A 20,733-nucleotide genomic window follows, 5' to 3' on the forward strand; every position below is an offset into this window, starting at 1 on the left:
GTAGCAGAAAAATCAAGTGAAGTAACAACAGACACCTGAAATGTTCTGGTACTTTCCACCACTGGTATTCACTGAATGCTCACAAGCAGATGACTGATTATTTGCTTACTCTGGTTTATATGAAGTTAATAAACCTCTCCATGCAGTCCGTCATTAGATTCATAACTGGCGGTGAGAAGAGAACGGCACCACATTTTATTTATTTATGAAGCCCTTCTTGTTAAACTACCTGGTATAAAACATTTGTACATCAACTTCACACCGCACTCGGTCTCAAGACTATCTGATCCTTGAAAATCATGTTAATAATGTATTTGGGAAACTGGCTCTTGTATGCTCATCATTAGACGAGATTAATCCCTTTTAATCAATTCAAACCTCTTTGACTGACAGAGCAGTGCAAGAGTTTTCTATGAATTGATGTTGACCCACAGGTTGATATCCTTGGTCTGTGTGATCTATCCTCCTGAGACTCCTCCATCCATTCATTTTTGTCCTCTGGGGTGCACATTTGTTTTTGGTCCATTTGGTTAAACATGCCACTGTGACTTGAAAAAAATTAGTTTCCTGGTATTTGAAAATGGCATCCATCAGCACAAGCACATTTTATGGAAAGAAAAATAGTAAGAATGTAATCTTGTAATAAACAGTTTTGTGAGTTCAATGTTTTATTGGTTCTAGTAAGGGAATATCTTAGGAGTTAGTGTAGTGTATTTATGAATGTCCTCTGCGGAGGACACGGGGATGTGCTAACTATTTACTTAATCATAAGGAGGCAGCCGACTCACACAGCACAGAATGGTGCATGGAGACCAGACTAAATTAATCCATGACACACAGATATTGGAGCACCAGGCTGCTGTTTCGCATAACTTACACCTGATGACCTCAACAAAGGACACACCATAAAACAAAAATTGTAATATATATTTTGAGTTTGTGTTAGTATTTCCACCCCAAAGACGTATGTGATGTAAAACAAAAAAACCAGGGCGTCCTTGTAAAAGAAAGCTTGCTCTAAATGGCCTTCACCTATCAATAATGGATATTATAATATTAAAGCTGTAGAACTGAGGAACACAATCAAAAATGTCTATAATTTATGTTAAAACATTTCAAACCAGGATGGGCTGCAGTTGATTCGTTTCTGATATTTTGTCAATGAAGGTTGACAAAAATCTTAGGAACAGCTCTGTGCCTAATCAACTGAGTGAGTTAGATCAGTCATTACGTGCTTTTACTGTCAAAGAGGACACATACCAGCAGAAGAAAATAAATACACTTCAGAGTTGTTACAAATTGGCTCTTACAGTTGGTTTGTTTGAAGGTAGTTTCACCGCAATTAATATTGTTAATTGTTTTTGTAATGCTATAAACTGTATAGTTTATCACGCTCGATGATGTGTTGAGACTTTATGAACAAAACTGTTGACATGATTGTCTCGTGGCTGCATTGATGAGAATCGGAGCTCTTTATCAGGAGTGTGTGGCTCTTAAAAGAGCCTTTTTGTTTCTGGTTTCCAGCAGTCAGCGAGTCTCCAGATTTACTTCTTGGCGGCCTTCTCGGTCTTCTTGGGAAGCAGGACAGCCTGGATGTTGGGCAGCACGCCGCCCTGAGCGATGGTCACTCCTCCCAGCAGCTTGTTGAGCTCCTCGTCGTTGCGGACAGCCAGCTGCAGGTGACGGGGGATGATACGGGTCTTCTTGTTGTCGCGGGCAGCGTTTCCAGCCAGCTCCAGGATCTCAGCGGTCAGGTACTCCAGCACAGCCGCCAGGTAGACGGGGGCTCCGGCTCCGACACGCTTGGCATAGTTACCCTTCCTCAGATGTCTGTGGACACGGCCGACAGGGAACTGGAGCCCGGCACGGGAGGAGCGGGTCTTTGCCTTCGCTCTGGCCTTTCCGCCGGTTTTGCCTCTTCCACTCATTTTCGGATGTGCTTTCTAAATCGGTACACAAACAAGTGTTTCCTCAGCACCAGAAGCCCTCCTTTATATGTCCGCGGGGCGGGGACGGTGCACAGACCAACCAGAAAAGAGGCTTCCAGCAGAGCAGCAGAGGGCGGAACACTCTGGATTTTGGCGGCACATTTTAAAAGTTTTTCCGCCAATGAGCAGCGGAGATCCGGGCGGTGGGCCGCTCCTCTAGGCGGTGCTGAGCTCCGAGGAGCCCCTCACCAATCAGGAGCCGGAGGTCTGAAGCAGCGTCACCATGTCACAGCCGGGCCCACAGTTTAAGAGCCGCGTGTCTCTTTGTTGAGCTACATATTTCTCCTGCTCAGAGAAAGAAGAAGTCATGGCAAGAACCAAGCAGACAGCCCGTAAATCCACCGGAGGCAAAGCCCCCAGGAAGCAGCTGGCCACCAAGGCTGCCCGTAAGAGCGCCCCGGCCACCGGCGGCGTGAAGAAGCCTCACCGTTACAGGCCCGGTACCGTGGCTCTGAGAGAGATCCGTCGCTACCAGAAATCCACGGAGCTGCTGATCCGCAAGCTGCCCTTCCAGCGCCTGGTGAGAGAAATCGCTCAGGACTTCAAGACCGACCTGCGCTTCCAGAGCTCCGCTGTCATGGCTCTGCAGGAGTCCAGCGAGGCTTACCTGGTCGGCCTGTTCGAGGACACCAACCTGTGCGCCATCCACGCCAAGAGGGTCACCATCATGCCCAAGGACATCCAGCTGGCCCGCCGCATCCGCGGAGAGAGGGCTTAAACTGCTGCTGCTCCACAAACCACAACGGCTCTTTTAAGAGCCACCTCACTCTTCACTGAAGGGCCCATTCCTCTGATTCAACACCGGTTTCACTAACAATAACAATAACTACACATAATATCACCCGTATCATACCATTATCTGTAAAGAAAACTCCTAAACGATTATAAAATTATATATATTACAATTATAAAAACGATTTTGTTGAAACTGGCAAATGACCAGCCTGAATAATCAAAGTCAGAAATCCATCTCACAATGGGGAAATTGACCTTGTTTACAGCAAAAGAACAAGATGGTGTTCCAGGGCCCGTGACAAACGAGGAAACACTACGAACATTTTCGTTTTGCTCATTTATTGAGCGGTTTTCTGCTGATCATGTGAAAGCAGCCTAAGAATCCTGGTTCACCGGCAGAGGCCGTGCCTAACACTGAATATCTCAGTTTAGTATTTATATTAACATGGTTACATGTGACCTCAGATATAAGCCCTGGTGTCATCCACAAGATCAGTGCTACAGAATCTTAACACAGGATGATGAGATTCTGAGTGATTAACAACGCTGGTGGTTATCCATGATTCATAGAACCTTATCTGTAACTTTCGCTCTAGTTCACCCTTCCTTACCGTCCGAGGCAGTGCTTAACACTGGATGACTAATATAACAGTCGCAAGCAATCCTGAGTACCTACTTCATAACGATGAAATAGAGGAACTTGGCTGCAGAACCACCTCCAATGGGTGGGGGGTGGCAACATTCACTGTAGTATCTGGAGAATGTCTCCCATGAGGGGTACGCAAGTAGTATGCCTCTGGAATAACTACTAGCTCAGCATGATATTAATAACCTTAATTAATATGTAGAAACAACATTTCTGTTTTTGCTCTCTGAGATCTGTGTCTTCCGATATAGATCTGTTGTCTAGGGAAGTGTAGTACTTCCCTAGCTCTCTCTTTGTAAGACTTATAGTACCAAGTAGTGTTCTAAGGGAAAATGTTTTTGATCCCAGTTTGCTTAACTCTAGAAATAAAATCCTCCTTTTCTTAGCATAAAGCGGGCAGTGCATGAGGATATGTTGTACAGACACCTGAACTTGAGTGTTCACGGTTGCCGTCTCTGTGTTTCCCCACCACCATCTGCTGTCTGCATCCCACTCTTGTTGCCATTGAGGACTTTGGCACTCTAATCTACCAAATGGCACCTGCACATCTACACTATCCCTGGCTAAACTAGCCTTCATCCTGCTAACATCCTTTTCAAACTCCCAACACTGCCATAAGATAGATTGATGGAGGAGTTGTTCCAAAACCTTTTAATTTTATCAAACAATTTAGCGCTAATTTAGATGTTGCAGTTTAAGAGGAGCCTCCCCTGTTTCCAACAGCAGTGCCAGGATCTGCGTTGTCCGGAGTTCCCCTTTACACACACTGAGAGTCTGAACAACAGTCAACATAGCCAATGTAGACTTGGCAGCTGATCCAAATGCCAAGCATCCAAAGTCAAAGATTGCTCTTATCATACCATTATAAATCATCAGCATTACATTCCTATCTTCCCTTACAGGAACCTCCAGTCAAGCTCCTCATATTATTTATGACCTTCACTCACTCATTCACCTTTTTCTCCACATGTATTCTATATGTCAATTTTTCTCAATTTCTTAAATGTTCCATTTCAAAGGCATTATTGTCACATATACTAACCCTACAGCATAGCTGTTGGCAATGAAATTCCCAGGCTCCTCCAAAAATGCAACACACGTATACGTAAGACAAACAGTGCAAGTAGAATGCAAATGAATTCTTAATGTTTGGCTACATCCTCGTCATTGTTACATCATTGTGCCTTATGATAGTGTCTCCACCTTATCTCTGGTTTTGTTTGTTTACTCTCCCTTCCAATGTCCTGCTGTTTTTATCTCTTGTATTTTGTACGGTGTCCTTGGGTGTCTTGAAAGGCGCCCCCAAATAAAATGTATTAATATTATTATTATTACATGGCTTTTTTTTTTTTTAAAAAGCCTAGTCTGTTAGTAGTTTACAACTATCTATCATCTAATGAAATTTGTTATGAACAGTAACGATTGTTTATGCAGTCTAGATAAGTAGATATTGTTGGGTTTTGAGGCCCAAAGGGCGCTGAGATAGTCTTTCAAATGAATCCAGTAAACTTCTAGTTGATCAAGATACTTATTTATTTAAAGTGATGATGACAGCAATGTCAAAAAATACCCTCAGCCGAGGACACTTTCACACACCAAGTCCACAGTCCGAATCAATAAAGAGCCAGTTAGCTGTCTGTTGGTACAAGTGAAAGTGTCACAAAAACATCATAAACATTTTGCTATATTCTCTACAGAAGGGTGTCGTCGTCCCTCATTGGTCCATGTTGGCGCGGTTATGCCCCTTGGTGGGCCGTCTTGTAGGTGGCGAGATGGAGGTGGACCTGAAACTCTTTGAAGAGAACCTACAGTGCTTCACATTCATAACTAAATAGTGCTCATTATACATTTGTGCAGAAATACATGTTGTGCAATAATACATTTAGATTGAGGTGGACGAGTACATGTGATAATCATTAAATGTGACACAATACATAATACATTTTGATTGAGGTGTACGAGTACATGTGATAATCATTAAATGTGACACAATACAATCAGGAGTTTATTTACTTCTCAATATGTTAATGATTTTTCATGGTTGCATTCATTAAAAACAGAACTCTTTATTAGGAGTGTGTCACTCTTAAAAGTGCCATTGTGATCTGTGTCTCTTCCATATTGCTCTGTCGTCTGCAAAAAGGGATCTACCAAAGCCATCTCCCACTTCATCAAAAATATAATTAACAATAATTAATGAACAATTAAACAGGATAGCATTGATAACACTGCCCTGCGGGGCCCCATTAACTACCCCTACCGTGTCACAAACACTCCACCCCCCACTCTTGCCTGTATAGCAGTGGTTGTCAACCTTTTTTGGGCCAGCGCCCCCCTATCCATTATCCAGGTCCCTTACCGCCCCATCCCATCAAATAAAATATCAAACAAAGACATTTTATTAAGGAGTGTTAAACAAATGCAACGGTAAGAAGTTTGAGATTCAAACTTTAATCTGTGCCATAGACTGCAGCCAATCAGAGACGGGTCAGACATTCAAACTGTAACCTGTAACACAGCAGCCAATTTGCACTCTCGATAAACGAGCACAATCAGCTGAATCAGCAGCAGTGATGCTGGTGTTAGCCCTGCTATAATGTTAGCTCTGCTGGTGTTAGCTCTGCTATAAAGTTAGCTCTGTTGGTGTTAGCTCTGCTATAAAGTTAGCTCTGCTGGTGTTAGCTCTGCTATAATGTTAGCTCTGCTGGTGTTAGCTCTGCTATAACGTTAGCTCTGCTAGTGTTAGCTAGCCAGCCAGAGTGCAGCTCGTCTGCTGCTGGTCCAAGTCCCGACCAGAGTGTTAGTGTTTTAACATTAATTCAGATTTCATGGTCAGATTCATGGTGTATCTTTGGAATAACATTAATGCTTTCGAACAGTGGTGGCTGAGGAGGACGGTGCAGCAAAATAAAAGTCTAAAAACACACAATGTTAACTTTATTCAAATGCACTCGACTCGTCCTTTCAGCTTGTGCAGTTTGGCATGTTTCGTGCTGTAATGCAGCTCGAGAGCCTTTTCCATGACCGCAAGCGCGTCCGCACAAACACTGGCCTTTTACTTCCACAAAGAAATAATCGTTCGTCCATTTCTCCTGGAACATTCCGCATCCACCTTTCTCTTTGTTACACTCGCCATGCTGCGTTCGCTGATGTCAATGACCGTCTCGTTTAATATTGAAGTTTTTGACATGGCGTGGCCACGTGATGACATGTTCCGCTCGTGTTGTGTTCAAGGACCCTGACCTTGGCCGGGAAAAACAGTCAGTCGCCGGTTATATTCTATATCTGACTAGATTTGGATTAATTTTTTTGGAGTAGATTTTTTGCGTGTGTTTATGAATTACCTCGCAGGCTGTACGCACAAACGCCCCCCAAAGACACGTGAATACCCCCCTTTCTAAAATATTGCTTTTTTCCTCTGAATATCCCCTGGGGGGGCGCTGCCGCCCCCATTGAGAACCCCTGCTGTATAGAATGTGATATCCAATTCAGCATCCCGCATCGTATAATTCAATAGCCAAATCTTCTTTTCACAGTATAGTGTAAGCCCTCTCTATATATAGGAAGACACCAATCAACACCTCCACTAGATCTCTGTTGATGTCTCTGCCTTACACCAGGACTGAATCCATTGTTTCTCGACCTAGTCTAAACCCACTTTGAAATGGAGAAAGGTACTCTCTCTGCTCTAGTCTATGCATAAGCCAGACAGTAACCATTATTTTCCATTATCTTACAAATAACTGCCGTGGGGGCAATTGGTCTGTATGATCCACGACTGTCAGCTTCTTTCCCATGTTTTTTTTTTTTTATAAATGTATATTCTGCTTCACCTTTTTTACTCTGTAGCACTTTGAGTTTTGTTTACTCAAATGAAAAGTGCACCTATAAATACAATTTATTATTATTATTATTATGATTATTATTATTATACTATATATTACATCTTCTTTATTTCCTCCCATCAAGACTGAAATAGGCAGACCCCTTTGTTTTAGTTCACCCCTCTACTTTCCTCCACTCTGTCTCTGACTGTAGGTGTGTGTCGCCGCCCTTCGCGAAGTACAGCGGAGGAGGGAATGTGAATGTGAAAAGCAAAACAATTGTAATTAAAAAATGTTTTTATTACATTTTTATTTTTTTGAATTGCTTTATCTACAAATAATTTTGCGACCCTCCTGCAGGACCCCCTGGTGAAGACATATGCTCTACAGGACTCTTTCTAAACTATCTATATGCTCTGTTACAAGCCCACACTGAAATAAAATAAATAAAATTCCATATTTCTTGTATGACAGGTAGGATCTTAGAGTCACAGGGATGTGTAGTTTTGTTCAATGACAGTGCAGCTTTACAGTCATAGACATGTGTCGTACAGGTGTCAGCTGGTCAAACATAGCTTAATTAGGCTTTAAATTAAAAGGTTAAATGAAGTGATGTGTAAATTGTCAGCATAAATAAATAAATGTGTGTTGTTGTCAGTGTGACTTGTGGACAAAGATTGCAGCCTCATGTCCGCTCCACAGAGCCTCAGCAGCAGCAAAGTTCAGCACCCTGGACAGAGACAGCAGCTCTGTGTGTGTATATATATACAGTATATGTATACATGTAAATTATTCAGTAGGTGGCGCTAAAGCACCAACGAGTTGATAAATCCAAAGAAGAAGACGAGGCCCGCCTCTGTTTTCTATCACGTCCTCAGGCATGATTTAAATATCCGGGAACCCAGCAGAGTTTACCATTGAGTAGAAACACATTGATCAGTGAAGATGAGTGGAAGAGGCAAAGGAGGAAAAGGACTCGGTAAAGGAGGCGCAAAGCGTCACCGTAAAGTGCTCCGTGATAACATCCAGGGAATCACCAAGCCCGCTATCCGCCGTCTGGCTCGCCGTGGTGGAGTGAAGCGTATCTCCGGTCTGATCTACGAGGAGACCCGCGGTGTGTTGAAGGTGTTCCTGGAGAATGTGATCCGTGATGCCGTCACCTACACCGAGCACGCCAAGAGAAAGACCGTGACCGCCATGGATGTGGTGTATGCTCTGAAGAGGCAGGGACGCACTCTGTACGGCTTCGGAGGTTAAACACGCACCGTCCGTTTATTGAGACCAAAGGCCCTTTTAAGGGCCACACACTTCATCAACTTAAAGACATGAAATCCTGTCATCACATTATTACACTAATAGTTACGAACTGAGTGGCGTTAGTGTTTCATGTGTATATTATATCTAATAGAAGACATGGCAATTAAAATCCTCAGTGAATCACAGCTACTTAACTGTTCTAACACGCAGTTTTTTCATCTTCATCTGTATTTTATGTGACGTTTGAAGTAACAATTGGGATGAAAATAAATAAATAGCAATGAACTAGAAGGACTTTAAGTACAAGACAAATTATGGAGGAAAAAAAGTCCCATACACACCTGAGAATCAACCCACCTCATTATTGTGTCTATACACACCTTCACTTGCACTTTGCACATGTCACATCATACTGTATCCTTTAACACGAACTGATTTAGAGAAAAGGGAGGGAAATAAATGATTATTAAAAAACATAAAGAGAAAGCAGCAAGTGAAGCAGAATATAAAGATAATAATAAAATTAATAATATTGAAGAGTCGAAATGTATCATTACTTCTGAAATTATCACAAGACGTCACAAAAACAACAACTGTCGGTTATTGTTTTCAGTGTTCAAAGGAACAAGCAAAAACGCAGGTAGGAATAAAAGAGATGAAGATTTTGTAACCAGACTCCGATATGGACGCAGATGTCGGATGACTTTGGGACATTGTTCATGTTACTCTAAATGTGTTATCTGCAAACAACATTCATTACTAATGTGAAGAGAAATTGGAGAATTTCAATAATTTCTCTAAATGAATACTAATTAATTAATAGTAATTCAACACAAGCAGCTCTTACTCTGAAGAGTAAGGTGGCTCTTGATATAACAAATTGGAGATACAAAGTATGAACTGAAAGTTAGCCGTGCCTGATGGAGCAAGAGGATGATGAGAAAAACGAGTTTGCTGAACTGAATGAAATCCATTAAGAAAATGACATTTTCCACATCTTCCCTTTGCATTCTGGTCATTTGCCAGTTTAAAAATATGTTTTCCCCTTGTCATTGTGTTTTAACTGGTATGATAAGAGTGCCATTTTGTGTAGTTTACGATTGTTATTGTTGAATTGCTGTGTTGAAGCTTGACTGGAGGTTCCTGTAAGGGAAGATAGGAATGTAATGCTGGTGATTTATAATGGTATGATAAGAGCAATCTTTGACTTTGGATGCTTGGCATTTGGATCAGCTGCCAAGTCTACATTGGCTATGTTGACTGTTGTTCAGACTCTCAGTGTGTGTAAAGGGGAACTCCGGACAACGCAGATCCTGGCACTGCTGTTGGAAACAGGGGAGGCTCCTCTTAAACTGCAACATCTAAATTAGCGCTAAATTGTTTGATAAAATTAAAAGGTTTTGGAACAACTCCTCCATCAATCTATCTTATGGCAGTGTTGGGAGTTTGAAAAGGATGTTAGCAGGATGAAGGCTAGTTTAGCCAGGGATAGTGTAGATGTGCAGGTGCCATTTGGTAGATTAGAGTGCCAAAGTCCTCAATGGCAACAAGAGTGGGATGCAGACAGCAGATGGTGGTGGGGAAACACAGAGACGGCAACCGTGAACACTCAAGTTCAGGTGTCTGTACAACATATCCTCATGCACTGCCCGCTTTATGCTAAGAAAAGGAGGATTTTATTTCTAGAGTTAAGCAAACTGGGATCAAAAACATTTTCCCTTAGAACACTACTTGGTACTATAAGTCTTACAAAGAGAGAGCTAGGGAAGTACTACACTTCCCTAGACAACAGATCTATATCGGAAGACACAGATCTCAGAGAGCAAAAACAGAAATGTTGTTTCTACATATTAATTAAGGTTATTAATATCATGCTGAGCTAGTAGTTATTCCAGAGGCATACTACTTGCGTACCCCTCATGGGAGACATTCTCCAGATACTACAGTGAATGTTGCCACCCCCCACCCATTGGAGGTGGTTCTGCAGCCAAGTTCCTCTATTTCATCGTTATGAAGTAGGTACTCAGGATTGCTTGCGACTGTTATATTAGTCATCCAGTGTTAAGCACTGCCTCGGACGGTAAGGAAGGGTGAACTAGAGCGAAAGTTACAGATAAGGTTCTATGAATCATGGATAACCACCAGCGTTGTTAATCACTCAGAATCTCATCATCCTGTGTTAAGATTCTGTAGCACTGATCTTGTGGATGACACCAGGGCTTATATCTGAGGTCACATGTAACCATGTTAATATAAATACTAAACTGAGATATTCAGTGTTAGGCACGGCCTCTGCCGGTGAACCAGGATTCTTAGGCTGCTTTCACATGATCAGCAGAAAACCGCTCAATAAATGAGCAAAACGAAAATGTTCGTAGTGTTTCCTCGTTTGTCACGGGCCCTGGAACACCATCTTGTTCTTTTGCTGTAAACAAGGTCAATTTCCCCATTGTGAGATGGATTTCTGACTTTGATTATTCAGGCTGGTCATTTGCCAGTTTCAACAAAATCGTTTTTATAATTGTAATATATATAATTTTATAATCGTTTAGGAGTTTTCTTTACAGATAATGGTATGATACGGGTGATATTATGTGTAGTTATTGTTATTGTTAGTGAAACCGGTGTTGAATCAGAGGAATGGGCCCTTCAGTGAAGAGTGAGGTGGCTCTTAAAAGAGCCGTTGTGGTTTGTGGAGCAGCAGCAGTTTAAGCCCTCTCTCCGCGGATGCGGCGGGCCAGCTGGATGTCCTTGGGCATGATGGTGACCCTCTTGGCGTGGATGGCGCACAGGTTGGTGTCCTCGAACAGGCCGACCAGGTAAGCCTCGCTGGACTCCTGCAGAGCCATGACAGCGGAGCTCTGGAAGCGCAGGTCGGTCTTGAAGTCCTGAGCGATTTCTCTCACCAGGCGCTGGAAGGGCAGCTTGCGGATCAGCAGCTCCGTGGATTTCTGGTAGCGACGGATCTCTCTCAGAGCCACGGTACCGGGCCTGTAACGGTGAGGCTTCTTCACGCCGCCGGTGGCCGGGGCGCTCTTACGGGCAGCCTTGGTGGCCAGCTGCTTCCTGGGGGCTTTGCCTCCGGTGGATTTACGGGCTGTCTGCTTGGTTCTTGCCATGACTTGTTCTTTCTCTGAACAGGAGAAATATGTAGCTCAACAAAGAGACACGCGGCTCTTAAACTGTGGGCCCGGCTGTGACATGGTGACGCTGCTTCAGACCTCCGGCTCCTGATTGGTGAGGGGCTCCTCGGAGCTCAGCACCGCCTAGAGGAGCGGCCCACCGCCCGGATCTCCGCTGCTCATTGGCGGGAAAACTTTGAAAATGTGCCGCCCAAATCCAGAGTGTTCCGCCCTCTGCTGCTCTGCTGGAAGCCTCTTTTCTGGTTGGTCTGTGCACCGTCCCGCGCACCGGAGGGTTTCTGGTGCTGGTGAAACTAGTGGTGGGCGATACTACACAATTTGGTATCGATCCGATACCAAGTAAATACAGGGCCAGTATTACTGAGAAAACCAATGTAATTGACGTATGTAAATATGCTCATCATCTTTAATAACTAACTCCAGTGCCGTTTAAAGAGAGATTTACGACACTCCTTGTTATCTGTTTCAATGGCTTCAAGCAGGACAGCCTGTTGCATCATCCTAACTAGGTGTACATATTTGCAAAAGTGTGTTGTCTGCAAAGACAGTGACAGAGACATACAGTAGCTACATATTGTGTGTGTATTTACTTTACAATATATTATTCCTTGATTAATGAACAACTAATGTGTTTATTTTATGATGTCAGAAAATATAGAAAAATGTCCAGAATACAACTAGGTGACGTCTTCATGTCTTGTTTTGTCCAACCAGCACTCCAAAACCCAGACACCTCTTTTTACAATGATATAGATAGATAGATAGATAGATAGATAGATAGATAGATAGATAGATAGATAGATAGATAGATAGATAGATAGATAGATAGATAGATAGATAGATAGATAGATAGATAGATAGATAGATAGATAGATAGATAGATAGATAGATAGATAGATAGATTAATTTTCTGTCAGCCGACTGATCAATTCAGCACTATTTGCAAAGTTTTTCTCAAATATATTTATGAAATAGCCATGGTAGGGTGCATGGCGGATGACATCTAGTATCATAGTGTTGATTTTAACTCAAAAGTGATCAGTGTTGTAATTACGATAATTAGGAAGTTACAAGTAAAGTATAATACTGTCGCAATTTAGAGAATTTAAGTACAAAGTAAGTACCTTAATACTGCTATTTAGAGAATTTATAGGGAACATCAGTATAGTACGGTGCAACGGTGAGATGAGAGATGAGGATCCAGGTATGTAACTTGTGACTTTAAGCCACACATTACTCAAGTTCACTTGATATTACAGTTGTGTTTTATTTATTTTTATTTGTTGTAGACAAACATTGCATCACAGGGAGGTTTAGTACAGACAAGGCCAGAACACTCATTAGATCCTTTTCAAACCAGGCCCACATAAAGGCAGGTAAACACAAAACCTCTCATCTCATTCTTTTGTGTGACCTTTAGTCTCATTCCTTTCTCCACTCCCTTTTAGTTTTACTCAATTGTGGAATGGGCTCAAGGCTGGCCCTTGTAACCCAATCTCATGTTTTCTCTCAGTTTCTCATATTTGTAGAAGTTTAAACTCACAAGCTGCAGCCTTGTGTATTCACTTATTCCTCAGAAATTAACTTTACTATAGCTGTATAGATTTCTGTGATCCCCAGGGGATAATAATACTAGTATACAGTATGCCTTATGTTGCAGCTGACTGTTGGCCGTCAGTATAGCCTGAGTATATCCTGGCTTTTGTGACCTTTTACCCCACTGATTAAAAGCAGCTCGTCCGGGTTAATCATAACCATAGAGTATATGGTATGGCATAGACCAACGAGCAAGCTGTAAGAACAGTTTACAACTCTGTGTCTGTACCTGTGTTAAATACTTCAAACGGGTTATGTGGCATCATGGTGTTCTGCATCTTATTTAGTCAAAAAGCACTTGGAGCATGATTTACTGTGATGTGGTCAGAGTGGCAAGATTGGTCACAAACTTTGTGCTTTTTCTTCCGTGGCAGTATTGGATACATTTTTTTGAAAAAGTTGTAATGAATGACTTTATCTTCACAGTTGACAATAAGTATACCTCCTATCTTATACAAATTATTAGAGAAAATAGCTTTCAAACAAATCCAAGATTTTTACCAGGAATAAACTGATTACTAGTTTCTCAGCATGCATACAGAGAAAACAACCACTGCCCTAGACCAGCTAACTGATGACTGGTTAAAGCAAATGTATAAAAAGAAATTTGTATGCACAGTCTGGATTGACTTCAGTGCTGTATTTGATGTAATAGACCACAATATAATAATTATTAAACTAAAGAAATATGGATTTAGAAATACAGCTCTCTCTTGGATGGTCAGCATCTGAGAATTCGCAAAGAGCCTTTTTTGATGGTAGCCAATCAGACTGCACTCCACGATAGCTGTGGAGTTCTGCAAGAAATCTTCAAGGGAACTTACTCTTTTCTATTTTCACAAATGATCTGCGTCTAGCAACTGAGAATACCAACATGGTAATGTATGCAAATGCCACAACACTGTACAGCACTGCCTCAACTAAAAATGAACTGATAAGATAGATAGATAGATAGATAGATAGATAGATATATATATATATATATATATATATATATATATATATATATATATATATATATATATAGATATATATATATAGATAGATAGATAGATAGATAGATAGATAGATAGATAGATAGATAGATAGATAGATAGATAGATAGATAAGGTTCAATTGAGAGTTTATATTTGGGTGAAAATTAACTAGATAGCACTGAACATCTTCAAAACTAAAAATATTTTTTTGGTCAGCGGCAGCAAAGAAAGATATAAATAAACTACAACTAGTTCAAAACTAATAACTCGATATTGTGCTCTTTTATGAGGGAGAAGTCCGGTTACCAAGGCACATCATACCCTCTTTTCCAACTTTAAAAAAAATTTTTTATCAAGAGTATAGTGTTATGCTTTATCATTGAATGCAAAGGCTTGGCTAACATTAATTACAAAGCCATTCAACCCTACAGTACATGAGGTGAGAGTGGCTGCTGTAGAATTATTGCTAAAGTGTCAGTCAGAACTATAATGGTTTCACAAAGTCTATTTCTATCATCATTATTGCAACTACCTGATCACTCTGATCATGTCACTCTGAACCATCCAGACATTTCCTGAGCTTTCCATTTGCTGAGCTCGTTATCACGTTTAACTGCCATTGGCACCACTGTATCAGAGGTATGAGACAAGTGATGAGAATTAACGCTCTATCATAATTTATTATGAAATCCCTTGCAGCGCAAAACAGAAAACCAATGTAATTGACGTATGTAAATATGCTCATCATCTTTAATAACTAACTCCAGTGCCGTTTAAAGAGAGATTTACGACACTCCTTGTTTCGCACGTGGTTCATGTAACGTCTGTTTCAATGGCTTCAAGCAGGACAGATAACAGTTTTCCTTGAATATTAATGCATCATGTGCTTTGATTACTATGCTGACTTCACTTATATTCTATATTTATAATATATATTATAGCATTTTTTTCTGGAGAATGGCAGAGAGACCGCTAATCCTTTTTTCTGTTTCATTTTAGAGGGGAAGGGGTCTGTCATAATGTCTCACTTCCTAATGTTATTTTAAGACAGTCATATAACATGCACAACAAGCGAATATAAAATTCAAGTTTATTGTCATTGCACAAAGTACAGGTACTGAAAAACACTAAATGCAGTTTAGCATCTACGGTTAAGTGCAAAAACAATAAATTGCAGAGCAATGTAAAGAGTATATAATGAACTGTAATAAATAGAAGAAATACAATTTTTAGAATAAACGGTAGGTAAGTGGAAGATATGAATCTGCAACGGCACTGATAAGAATAGGCATCGCTAGATGTTATAACATTAAAATATAAACAGTATATAATGAATACATTAAGATGTATGTAGTATGAAACGTGCAGCACTTACAGTAGGCAAGGCAGGTAAAAGTCAAAGTAAAGCTGCAGCTGGAGGTATAATAAGAAGGCAGTCCAATATGTACAGTATATAAAGTAGTAAATATGCAGTGGTGGAGAGTAACTAAGTACTTTTACTCAAGTACTCTACTTCATTACAAATTTGAGGTACTTGTGATGTTACTTTATACATCTACTCCACTACATCTCACAGTGACTCTTTGTGATAAACTGTGAAATTACATTACATCTTAGCTAGCAAAGTGTTGCTAACGTTAGCTAACTACTGTTAATATCTAACTAATGTTAGATATTATTTTGCGATAAACATGACCTAAAGCTGATTTTAGATTAATAAGAGGTCAACTAATGCTCATGCATGTCAGAAAATTCAATCATTTTAGTAACTCATCAGCGAGTGTGCTTGTGAAACACTGAACATGAATGGGGTTCCAAGCTGGAACTAGCTAGTGTTTGGAACTATTGGTTGCTACATGACACACGTCACTTCTGGTTTATACGATTACCACAGAAGTGTATGTCCTAACTCTCTCTTTCAATGGCACAGACTAACCTTATCTATATAAAGACAACCTATTTTAATGCAGTAATATATGGCATCTTGAGTTAAATCTACAGTGGAAGTAATCACATTTTTATTTAGAAGTTTTGTGTTTATATTGTGTCTAACCCTTGTAAACTTGTTAATGTCAATAATCTGAAAGATCATAACTTTTACCAAACAATACACACATACAAAGGCAATTCACAGAACAATAAAGGTAACAATAAAATATGGTGGGCAATATGGAATATATTACAATAACTTTCGGTTTCATCTGTTACGTTTTATTTTGAAGTAGCAGTATAAAGCGGAAACCTTGTGGGAAATACATCAACTTTACCTAGCATCGTTTCTGATTGGACGATCATAGGTACGCTCACTGATGGCCAATCACGAAGCAGCTCAGCACAGATATATAGCCGGTTTGGGCGACGTGACATCATACATTTCTTGTTCACAACAGCCGAAGTAAGAATCATGTCTGGACGAGGAAAAACCGGAGGAAAGGCCAGAGCGAAGGCAAAGACCCGCTCCTCCCGTGCCGGGCTCCAGTTCCCTGTCGGCCGTGTCCACAGACATCTGAGGAAGGGTAACTATGCCCATCGTGTCGGAGCCGGAGCCCCCGTCTACCTGGCGGCTGTGCTGGAGTACCTGACCGCTGAGATCCTGGAGCTGGCTGGAAACGCTGCCCGCGACAACAAGAAGACCCGTATCATCCCCCGTCACCTGCAGCTGGCTGTCCGCAACGACGAGGAGCTCAACAAGCTGCTGGGAGGAGTGACCATCGCTCAGGGCGGCGTGCTGCCCAACATCCAGGCTGTCCTGCTGCCCAAGAAGACCGAAAAGGCCGCCAAGAAGTAAATCTGGAGACTCGCTGACTGCTGGAAACCAGAAACAAAAAGGCTCTTTTAAGAGCCACACACTCCTGATAAAGAGCTCCGATTCTCATCAATGCAGCCACGAGACAATCATGAACGTGGCAATACTTTGTTCATAAAATATTACCATCAATGGTGATAAACTACAGTTCATAGCCCTAAAAACCATTAACAATAGTTGTTATTAGGAACTTATTACATTCAAACAACATTATTAGCCAGTCTAACGTCTCTGAGTGATGCCATTATGAAATTCAAAAGTGTATATTTTCTTCTGCTCTGGTATGTGTCCACTTTGACAGTAAAAGCATGTGATGACTCTGATCTAACTCACTCAGTTGATACTTTATTAGGCACAGAGCTGTTCCTAAGATGTTTTTCAACCTTCACTGATGTAGAGTTGACAACAAATTTGAAACACTCACAGCATACATCAAGTTATAGATCACACAGACCAAGGATATCAACCTGTGGATCAACATCAATTCATAGAAAACTCTTGCACTGCTCTGTCAGTCAAGAGGTTTGAATTGATTAAAAGGGATTAATCTCGTCTAATGAGGAGCATACAAGAGCCAGTTTCCCAAATACATTATTAACATGATTTTAATACTAATAATTCCAATACTTGGAATATTAAATGATTAAATTGATTTCCAAAAATATAGCAAAGAAATGAATACGTGTCCTTTTGGACCCATGTTGTACCTTTTTAGAAGTGTAGTGATACAAAAAGACTTATTCAAAAAGTAAGAAATTAAAAATGAACATAAGAATTTGTGATGATCAAAAAACTGTTAATTGAGGAATTCCTGTAATTCTGAAAGATTAAAGTAATTTATTGCAAAGATATTTACAATTAAAGTTACAAGTTTTACAAGTTCCTGTTTTTCTGATGGTATGATATTAATAAGGTGCTGTTGGTGGTTATTCCTACTTTACCGTCAGCCCTGGGACTAAATGGATGTGAAGGTTTTAGCACGTTGCTCATGTTGTTGCTCAGACTGAACTTCCAGACAGTCGATGGAGCTGCTCACATTCACTTGACACTGGATTTAAAAGACATTTATGTAACTAAACATTAAAAGTTTAGTGAAGACTGAGTCAAGAATTCAATCTTAAATTACAGCAACCATACAGCAGAGCACATTTATATGACATGGAAATGACTTTGTAGCTCTCTGGTCAACTGTGTGTTTATATTTACAGTAGAAATCACTTATATGGATCAAAACTCTCGGGACAGAATCATTGCAGGACAAATGTTTACATAATTTTCTTCTATTAATCAAGTAATCCTATTACAGTATTCATTGGTGGTGTTTCCGTAGGCTACATGACAACTTAGTGGGAACAATTCTACATTTTTATATTAGGCATTAGACTATAGTTAATTTCCAAATGAATCAGTTTTAGGCTATGGCCTAATTATAATTTGAAACATAGTAAACTATATTTTATATATAGAACTATTGTATTTTCAGTGTATATATGTATAAATGTTTTCATAGTTAGTAAATAGAAGATTAATTTCTTTACATATATAAATGTGACAATTCAAGTTCAATCAGAATTAGAAATAAACTGGGGAAAGGTCAGTAATTGCTCATTGTGATCAATTTAATCATTGTAGTGAATAATTTGAAGGCAAATGAATGGTTGTGTACTTTTCCTTTAGCTGCTAACATAAATAAATCCTAATGTAATGACGGTAAGAATAAAGAGGAAAAGGCTCTTTCAGGATGATGTGGTGGCTCTTAAAAGAGCCTTTAGTGGGAGCTGTAGTTCAGACTGATGACAGCTCACTTCTTCTTGGGTGCTGCTTTCTTCGCTTTGGGTTTGACGACCTTCTTCGCTGGGGCTCTCTTGGCTACAGGAGCCTTTTTCACCACCTTCTTGGGGCTCTTTGTAACCTTCTTGACGGCCTTCTTCGGGCTCTTGGCGACCTTGTTGGGGCTCTTGGCGACCTTGTTGGGGCTCTTGGCTACTTTCTTGGCCGCTACGGGTTTCTTCGCCTTCTTCGGAGACTTCTTTGCTGCTGCCGCGGGCTTTTTGACCGCTACAGGTTTCTTGGCTGCGGGCTTCTTGGCTGCAGGAGCGGCTTTCTTGACCGGCTTCGTAGCCTTAGTGTCGGCAGCATTCTTGTTCATCTTGAAGGAGCCGGAAGCCCCGGTCCCCTTGATCTGGACCAGAGTCCCCTTCTCGACCAGGCTCTTGATGGCGGTCTTGACGCGGGAATTGTTCTTGTCCACATCGTAGCCTCCGGCAGCCAGAGCCTTCTTGACGGCGGTCGCAGACACGCCGCTCCTCTCCTTGGATGCGGCCACAGTTTGAACGATGAGGTCGCGGACGCTGGGGCCGGCCGCCTTCGGCTTGGAAACCTTCTTCTTGGCTGCTTTGGCCGGAGCGGCGGCTGGAGCTACTTCTGACATTTTCTGCTCAACTTGTTGTCCTCACGATAACACGAGAGTCTGACTGTTGAAGAGCCCGGAGCAGGAGGCTGCACTTAAACACACCATGAGAGCCGTGGAGACTCAGCCGGCTCGCTGCTCCTCTGTGCAGTCTGAAAGCCGGGCCACTTGTGTTTTCTCTGCACTGGTAAAAGCCTTAAAACTAAATGTAGGAGAAGTGCTGAAGGCTGACAGCGAAGGGACCGACAGCGGACTTGTGTCTCTTCATGTTGAAGTCACGAGGAGCTCTGATGCTCTCTGCATTTTGTTTGTAGAGCCTCCAAACCTCACATATTCACCGCCGTGGTCAGCACTGCTCAGCGGCTTTTCACACTCATTTCTCCCCTAAAATGATTTAAAATGCATCAGAGCTTCATCAAAAGCTGTTTTCCAACTGGCCCACGTGTTTGTTCAGGGACTCCGTGTAAAAACAACCTTCTGCTGTTGATGAGTTTGTAATAAAGTGAAGTTTTCTGGTAGCAGCAAACACACTGATGATGGCCGAGGCTCATGGTGCAGTTTAGTCAGACTTCCTATCAGAGCTGTGAACATGTCCTCTGCTGAGGACGACTTTTAATATAAATAGTTAACAAGTATACTAATAATGATCAAACACACTGACAGATACATGTGACCTGTCAGAGAAGCACAGTTAGATGTTTTAAATGTTAATTGAAATGTTTCACTGATACATATATCAGTGCTGCATATTAGACTTGTCACACAAGTTATTCTGTATATCTGCTGAGGTTGAAAGTGAGGACCGACTAAATGACACATGTTGAGTGGATTTAAAGAAGCACTGATTTGAAAAGGTTTAGCTTACATTGTATCTTTGTTACACATGCTATGTAACCAAAGATACACGTTTAGTCATATAACCTGCATGTGTGCCAGGAATGCCAGCTGTCAGTTTGCACAAACAACCTTATTTTCATTAAAGCCAATAAACATCACATCATCAGGTAAAGTTATCCAGTCGGAGAAAAGAGATTTGTACTTCAGCAGTTCAGGTCAAGCTTATAATATTACTGCGATTTCTCATTGTAATCGTAAATTTGATGTCTATAACGTCACCTTGCGATGAGTCCATCAATAGTCCTGCTGAAGACATTAGCGTTTCTATACAAAACTGTCTTATTTATAGAAGAAAAAAGGCATAAACAGTGGGCAACTGCCTTCCTATAAACCATAATAAGATATTGAATCAATTACTTAAATATATTTGATATCATTCTTACATATTTTATTCAAGAAAAATTGTGAGATTATATGATTGAAAACATTTGTGATCTTTAAACTTTAATTCCAT

At 41.0% G+C, this 20,733-nt stretch overlaps 6 protein-coding genes across 6 annotated transcripts; 3 read left to right on the top strand and 3 right to left on the bottom strand.

The window, feature by feature from the left end:
* Positions 1–1,440: 1,440 nt before the first annotated feature.
* On the bottom strand, positions 1,441–1,950 carry LOC115009363 (histone H2A). Its single transcript, XM_029433320.1, has one exon. The coding sequence runs from the start codon at positions 1,926–1,928 to the stop codon at positions 1,545–1,547; it is 384 nt and encodes a 127-aa protein (XP_029289180.1). The 5' UTR covers positions 1,929–1,950; the 3' UTR covers positions 1,441–1,544.
* Positions 1,951–2,264: 314 nt separating this feature from the next.
* LOC115009357 (histone H3) lies at positions 2,265–2,777 on the top strand. Its single transcript, XM_029433313.1, has one exon. The coding sequence runs from the start codon at positions 2,296–2,298 to the stop codon at positions 2,704–2,706; it is 411 nt and encodes a 136-aa protein (XP_029289173.1). The 5' UTR covers positions 2,265–2,295; the 3' UTR covers positions 2,707–2,777.
* A 5,346-nt stretch (positions 2,778–8,123) lies between these two features.
* LOC115009368 (histone H4) lies at positions 8,124–8,498 on the top strand. Its single transcript, XM_029433325.1, has one exon. It carries the CDS (start codon positions 8,139–8,141, stop codon positions 8,448–8,450), a length of 312 nt encoding a protein of 103 aa, XP_029289185.1. The 5' UTR covers positions 8,124–8,138; the 3' UTR covers positions 8,451–8,498.
* Positions 8,499–11,087: 2,589 nt separating this feature from the next.
* LOC115009358 (histone H3) lies at positions 11,088–11,585 on the bottom strand. Its single transcript, XM_029433314.1, has one exon. The coding sequence runs from the start codon at positions 11,567–11,569 to the stop codon at positions 11,159–11,161; it is 411 nt and encodes a 136-aa protein (XP_029289174.1). The 5' UTR covers positions 11,570–11,585; the 3' UTR covers positions 11,088–11,158.
* Positions 11,586–16,556: 4,971 nt separating this feature from the next.
* LOC115009360 (histone H2A-like) lies at positions 16,557–17,235 on the top strand. The gene has a single exon (XM_029433316.1). It carries the CDS (start codon positions 16,571–16,573, stop codon positions 16,952–16,954), a length of 384 nt encoding a protein of 127 aa, XP_029289176.1. The 5' UTR covers positions 16,557–16,570; the 3' UTR covers positions 16,955–17,235.
* Positions 17,236–18,633: 1,398 nt separating this feature from the next.
* On the bottom strand, positions 18,634–19,840 carry LOC115009351 (histone H1-like). Its single transcript, XM_029433303.1, has one exon. It carries the CDS (start codon positions 19,401–19,403, stop codon positions 18,774–18,776), a length of 630 nt encoding a protein of 209 aa, XP_029289163.1. The 5' UTR covers positions 19,404–19,840; the 3' UTR covers positions 18,634–18,773.
* Positions 19,841–20,733: the final 893 nt, after the last annotated feature.

This window comes from Cottoperca gobio, chromosome 6 (genome assembly GCF_900634415.1).
Source record: "Cottoperca gobio chromosome 6, fCotGob3.1, whole genome shotgun sequence".
NCBI lineage: Eukaryota > Metazoa > Chordata > Actinopteri > Perciformes > Bovichtidae > Cottoperca > Cottoperca gobio.